Here is a 6,778-nt window from a genome sequence, read left to right as displayed (position 1 = left end):
TTCTGGGAAGAAGTCTTAGTTGCACAGTGGAGGGAGGATTACAAAGTCCTGATGCCTGGATCCCAACCTCGGAGTCTGATTTAATTGATCTAGATTTTGGCCAGGTTCAAGAGGATTTTTCAAAAGTTCCCCAAGTGATTTTAACGTGCAGTGAGAACCACTGCTAGAGGGAGAAAAACACTGGTGCAAGGAGGGCTTACTTACTGGAACCAAGACCTTCTGCAGCTGAGAAATTAAGTGTTAGGGTGTCTCAGAAATTAAGTGTTAGCTGAGAAATGCAAACACGACCAGCATTGCTTGGATTATCCAAATCTTTTCAGTTACAGTACCTAATTTTTCCTACAAGTGTCCATAAAGCAAGTGAAGAAGGGCGTATACAGTAACTCCATTCCCCAAGACACACTAAAGATAGAAAGAAGGGAAAAAAAAAAAAAAAAGACCTCGGTGTGGCTCCCTAGAGGCTCGAATCAGGAACCTCCCTTCCGCCGGGTCTCGTCGGGCAGTTCTTGGAAGCTCCCGTGCGCTCTCTGCACCCGCAGTGCCGGTCGCCAGTGCGCACGCGCAGGACCAGCCCGGACGCCCGAGCAGCGGTCCCCGCGCAGGCTTGGCCGTGCACCCCCGCCCTCTGCTCCGGCTCCTCCCTCCTCTCGAGCTTCTCCCCGGGGCGGCCGCGCGGGAGGGAGGCCGAGATGGCAGATGAGATCGCCAAAGCTCAGGCCGCGCGGCCTGGTGGCGACACGATCTTCGGGAAGATCATTCGCAAGGAAATCCCAGCCAAAATCATTTTTGAGGATGACCAGGTAGCCACCGGCCGTCGCCTCCCTGGGGGGCTGAGGCGGGGCAGTCTCCCGTGAACACGCGGGTTTCCCGCGGACGGAGGGGAAAGGGTCGGGCAGCATCGCGAAGGGAAGGCACTCGGCCGCCCCGCGGGGCCTCTGCCGCGGGCCCCCAGCCAGCGGGCAGGGCCGCGGCAGCTCGGAGGCCGCCCGCTGGCGCGTGCCGGCGCTCCGGTTACGCGTTATCAGCCCGGGGCGCGGGTCAGGCTGCCGGGCACCCGCCGGGCCAGCACCGTGGGGTCTGGGCGCGTGTGGGGGACGCGCTGGCTCCTCGGTGTGGGCGCCCGCCGGCTCCGCGACTGCCTCGGACCTCGCCCGTGTCAGGAATCTCACAATCTCGCCAGCGCTCTGCCCGACAGGGAGAAATCCGATCGCGCCCTGTCTAGGGCCCAATCTCCGCGATCTCCCGCGCACAGCCTGCCCGCCTGGGCTTTCCCGGGCGCCAGTCCGCGCCGCGTTGCGGGAGCCGGCCGGGGGTCCGCGGCCTCGGGGTGGCTGGGGGCCGAAGGTCCGCCAACGCCGGGACCCGCAAGTCAACCCCACCCCACCCCCATCCCGCTCGGGCCGCGGACTCTGGCGGGGAGTGGGTCGGCTTTTGGGATTTGCTTTTCTTTGGCCCCGCCCGGTAGCAAAGGTTCCTTGCCTATTTTACAGGAAGCAGTTTTATGGCAGGGGACTAAGCACGTAGTTTTTGTTGACTTCATCGTAGGTGAAATTCTGTTTTAGGGGGGCCAAGTCGATGTGACATCTTGTGTAAAATACTTCCGGGCGAGTTGTATTTATGGGCTTGGATCTCAGATAAAGCTGGGCAGGAGGTTGGCTGATTTAGCTAGAAATTAACTTTGTCAAATTAACTTTAAGAAATATGGAATATAAGGGAAACATTCTTTTTACACTTAGCGTTCTTAGATTCAAAATGTTACCTAGATTAGGTTCCTGTAGGTGAATTTTATTTAGATACCTTTGTTACTGGTAGGGAAGTTCTTTTGTTCTAGAAAATGCATATTTCTTTTTTTTTAAGATTTTATTTATTTGACAGAGAGAGAGAGACAGCAAGAGAGGGAACACAAGCAGGAGGAGTGAGAGAAGGAGAAGCAGGCTTCCCACTGAGCAGGGAGCCCGATGTGGGGCTCGATCCCAGGACCCTGGGATCATGACCTGAGCCGAAGGCAGACGCTTAACGACTGAGCCACCCAGGCGCCCCTGCATATTTCTTTTTAAATATTTTCACTTGCTTTTTATAAATGATGATTGAAATAATTGATTTTTGAACCACCTAAGACCCAAGAGTATAACTGCATGAAGCAATCTAAATGATACAGCATTTTGTGTGGAGTACTAAATAGAATTAGTCCTAAGACGTTGAGCAGGGAAGGTTCTATTAATAAGCAGCTTCCACCTTCAGTAGAGAACAAGAGATAAAAAAATACTCATTTTTTTTTTGGTATGTAATTTGCCTAAATGCTACTTATCTTCATTTCTATGAAAGACAAAAGGTATATTATTACTTAAATAGTTGAGTAAGGTGAGAAGAAATAGGTATTAGTCAAAATATCAGACAAATACATAATTACAAAGCTCATCGCTGGGGTAAAGGAAAAAAACAGGAAATTGCACAATGGGGACTCCTAACCTAGGGAAAGTGGGGAGAGAAATCTGATTTCTTTCAGAAATTTTATATATGCTGGGAACTGAGGAATGAATATCAGGTTAAGTTAGACAAAAGCTGGGGTTGAGGGGAGAGAGGACCATTGCAGTAAAGGGAAGGGCCTTTGAAAAAAGCCTGGGAGTGTGGAGAGAGATGAAAGACACTGTGATTTGAGCAGGAAGAGTTGAATGAGATCAAACTGAAAAGGTAGACAAGGATGAGCTTGCCTAATTTCTACTTCACTTTTGGATTTCTCTTTAAATGTCCCTACCTCAGAGTGGTTTGTCTGTGATCCCCCGGTCAAAATTGGGTTTTTCTGTGATAATCATTTATTTCACTCTTTACTTTTCCTTTGTAACATGTAGGTAGGATCTTAACTCTTTTATACCTTTGTTTAAGGTCAGCCTTCCCATTAGACTAAGTTCCATGAAAGTAACCATGGGATCACAGGTATTGTGTATACTTCTGATTTCCTAGCATCTACTACATGCCTCCCATGGGGCTAGTGTGAAAGAGTAAATTTAGCCTATAAGATGATACTAAAACTAATTTTTTCCCCCTTTTCTCTAGTGTCTTGCTTTCCATGACATTTCCCCTCAAGCACCAACTCATTTTCTGGTGATACCCAAGAAACCTATATCTCAGATTTCTGTAGCAGAAGATGATGATGAACGTGTAAGTAAATTTACCAACACAATTCATTTTCTTGCCTTTTTTTTTTTTTTTTAATTTGGGAGACTAAATTTTGACCTGAAAGTGATGTCATATTTTCATTTTCCTGAGGGTATTATTGAGGGAAAAAACAGACAATCCTTTGGGAGTGCAGTGTAGAAATAGTTTGATTTTTTAAAATTGAGATATAGTCGGCACATAACATTGTTAGTTTTAGGTGTACAATATAGTGGTTTGATATATGTATATTACGAGGTGGTCACCACAGTCAGTCAAGTTAACATCCATCATCACCAATTCTTAAACAAAATGGTTCCTAACAAGGAATAGTTGGTGAGACTCATTTTTTCTCAATAAAGAAACAGTACATCATACAGGGGATGATGTTTTTTTCTTTCTTTTTAAATTTATTTGACAAAGAGGGAGAGAGCACAAGCAGGGGAGAGGGGCAGAGGCAGAGGGAGAAGCAGACTCCCCGCTTAGCAGGGAGCCCAGTGTGGGGCTCGATCCCAGGACCCTGGATCATGACCTGAACCAAAGGCAGTCACTTAACCAACTGAGCCACCCAGGCACCCCGATGTTTTTTCTATTAATTTTTTCTATTAATGCTGTTAAAGGAAAGAAAAACCATTTGGTTTTGCCAGATGTATAGGCCTCAATTAAATATTTTCCTAATGCTCCTCATGGTAGATTGTAAAATAGTTTATAAATACTGGCTCTTCTTCTTCAGGGGTGCTTTAATACTTCCTGCCTTATTGATGGCAGGCCTGGTTATGTGACTTAATTTGGCCAGGAAATGCAAGCAGAAGTGATATGTCTTGCATAGAAACTATTAGAGACTAGCACCTGGTTTGTCAAGTTCTTTCTTCCCTCTGCCACTGTGGTCATACAGAAACTACTCCATCAGCCTGTGTTTCAAAGTGAAAAAGATGAAGAATTTAGAGCCTAGTCAACCTGTGATGAGCCTATAGTGAGCACAAGAAGTGTATCTTTGTTGTAAACCAGTATGTGGAGTGGTTTGTTACCACAGCTTAACCAAACCTATCCTGATTGATGTACTCTTCTGTTATAAGAAAGCAAGATATATCTTGCTTTATTAAGAACATGTAAATCTTTTTTTTTTTAAGATTTTATTTATTTATTTGAGAGAGTATGAGAAAGAGAGAGCACGAGAGAGGGGAAGGTTAGAGGGAGAAGCAGACTCCCTGCTAAGCAGGGAGCCCGATGCCGGACTCAGTCCTCAACTCCAGGATCATGACCTGAGCCGAAGGCAGACACTTAACCAACTGAGCCACCCAGGCGTCCTATTAAGAACATTTCCCACTTGGAAAATGATTTTAAAATTGTTTTAATTGAGCAGATTTATGTCTTAATTTGTTTATTGGAATTAGTCCTGAGTAAATACCTAATCTTAATGGCTTTTTATTGTAAATTGTGTTGTATTAGTATTAAGAGTTTCCAAATATTTGCCCAGAGGGATATGTTTCAAGTTGGTGGTCTTTTAATATTTCAACTTGGTAGTATGTTATTTAATGACAAGAATTTGTAAATTGCCTGTGCTTAAGAAACTTTTTTTTTCTTTTCCAGCTTCTTGGACATTTAATGATTGTGGGCAAGAAATGTGCTGCTGATCTGGGCCTGAAGAAGGGTTATCGAATGGTGGTGAATGAAGGTTCAGATGGGGGACAGTCTGTCTATCATGTTCATCTCCATGTTCTTGGAGGTCGGCAGATGAATTGGCCTCCTGGTTAAGCATGTTTTAGGGATAATTTTCCCTTATCTAGGCAATGGTCAATATTTCCCAGTTCCAGTATGTTAAACAGTATACTTTGTCTGTGTATGGAGAGATTGAGGAAATAATTTTTAAAACCCATACATAATAAAAGACAATGTTGCATGGTTTACAGTCTTTTTGACTCCTGTATTTGATTTATTAAAAAATATATATATATATATATTTGTTGGAATGTATAAAGATAGAGTTCATAATTTGGGAGGTTTTTTTGGTTTCTCTCCCCAAGGAGGACTAAACATATGTACGTTGTTATAATGGTGTGACTGGTTTCTGAATACAAATTAAAAGATTTCACAAATTTAGCTTTGAAATACCCTTTTAGGGTAAAATATTAGTCCAGGAGAAGATTTTCTAATCTAATTCTCTGATTTCTTAAGAACAAAGGAGTATGGGATGTGATTGATCCAGAAAGTGACAGTTTTGGGTCTAGAAGGAATATCACAAAAGTGAGTATCACAAAAGTTAAGTCAGATGAATTTTTTGGTCTAGAAGGAATGGTTTTTGTCTAGCCCATGCTTCCCCTGGACTGTTGGGGTAATTTGGAAGGGATGAAAGTCGATTTGTCACAGAATCTTTGATGACCATATGAAGCCATACATTGGTATTTCTTTTGTCATCTGAACTCTGTCTGAATATTTATTATAATCATATTACTTAGATTTAACTTTCCAAATTGAAAACTTACTGTTTTAGTCTTTGAAAACTTACTGTTTTAAATGTGCATGTGCACACTAGCAAAATTTTTTAAGTTGTACGTGAATCTGGCTATGTGGAGTTGGGGAGGGAATCTCATGATGTGAGTTCTTATGTAGACTGACCAAACTTTTTTAGTCTTGCCATGCACCGTAGCCTTTCTGAGATACTGTAGGGCAAGTAGTTTTGTCTTTTGGCTTTCCTTCATGTAGGCACTGTTTTCCAAAACCTAACTTGATACTTCTTGGCTGCCTTACTTTCCTCTTTGATTCTCTTTGTGCTTATGGATTCCTTCCATTATAATCTCTATAAAGACCATTTTAGTAAGGTTTGACACTGAAAACTTTTTTTTCTACATTTTAAATTGCATTACTGATTTTTAAATACCTGTTTGGGGGGATTAGGAAAATTGGCCATTTAAATCTTAAAAATAATTTTTTCCTAATTGTCATTTTTTAAAAAGATTTTATTTATTTATTTGAGAGAGAGAGAGAGCCAGCAGGAGCCGGAGGGAGAGGGAGAAGCAGACTCCCCACTGAGCAGGGAGCCCAGTGTGGGGTTCGATCCCAGGACCCTGAGATCATGACCTGAGCCGAAGGCTTAACCAACTGAGCCACCCAGGCGCCCCCCCGCCAATTGTCATTTTTTAACTTTTTTATAGTGTTTAAAATATTTCTGTAGTTGATGTATCAAGTTTTTAATTTATTTCATATTTTAAAAAGCCTTTCCCACTCCAGGAGGATTTTAAAAAATCATTATTTTTTCCCCTTAATACTTTAATGGCCTGAGGTGCCTGGGTGGCTCAGTCGTTAAGCGTCTGCCTTCGGCTCAGGTCATGATCCCAGGGTCCTGGGATCGAGCCCCGCATCGGGCTCCCTGCTCCGCGGGAAGCCTGCTTCTCCCTCTCCCACTCCCCCTGCTTCTGTTCCCTGTCTCGCTGTGTATCTCTCTGTCAAATAAATAAATAAAATCTTTAAAAAAAACAATACTTTAATGGCCTTATGTACTTCTATGACTTTTTTTTTTTAAGTAAGCTCTAGGCCCAAGGTGGGGCTTGAATTCATGACCCTGAGATCAAGAGTCACATGGTCCATTGACTGAGCCAGCCAGGCACCCTGACTTTTTTTTTTTTTT

General features: G+C 43.4%; 1 protein-coding gene across 1 annotated transcript; it reads left to right on the top strand.

The window, feature by feature from the left end:
* The first annotated feature begins 496 nt into the window (after positions 1 to 496).
* HINT1 (histidine triad nucleotide binding protein 1) lies at positions 497 to 5,065 on the top strand. The gene is made up of 3 exons (XM_035014051.1): positions 497 to 800; positions 3,055 to 3,159; positions 4,744 to 5,065. Exons 1-3 carry the CDS (start codon positions 690 to 692, stop codon positions 4,906 to 4,908), a joined length of 381 nt encoding a protein of 126 aa, XP_034869942.1. The 5' UTR covers positions 497 to 689; the 3' UTR covers positions 4,909 to 5,065.
* The last annotated feature ends 1,713 nt before the right edge of the window (positions 5,066 to 6,778 follow it).

This window comes from Mirounga leonina, unplaced genomic scaffold, assembly GCF_011800145.1.
Source record: "Mirounga leonina isolate KUSES-001 unplaced genomic scaffold, KU_Mleo_1.0 Mir_168, whole genome shotgun sequence".
Lineage (NCBI taxonomy): Eukaryota > Metazoa > Chordata > Mammalia > Carnivora > Phocidae > Mirounga > Mirounga leonina.
This window is presented reverse-complemented; position numbering and strand designations above follow the sequence as displayed.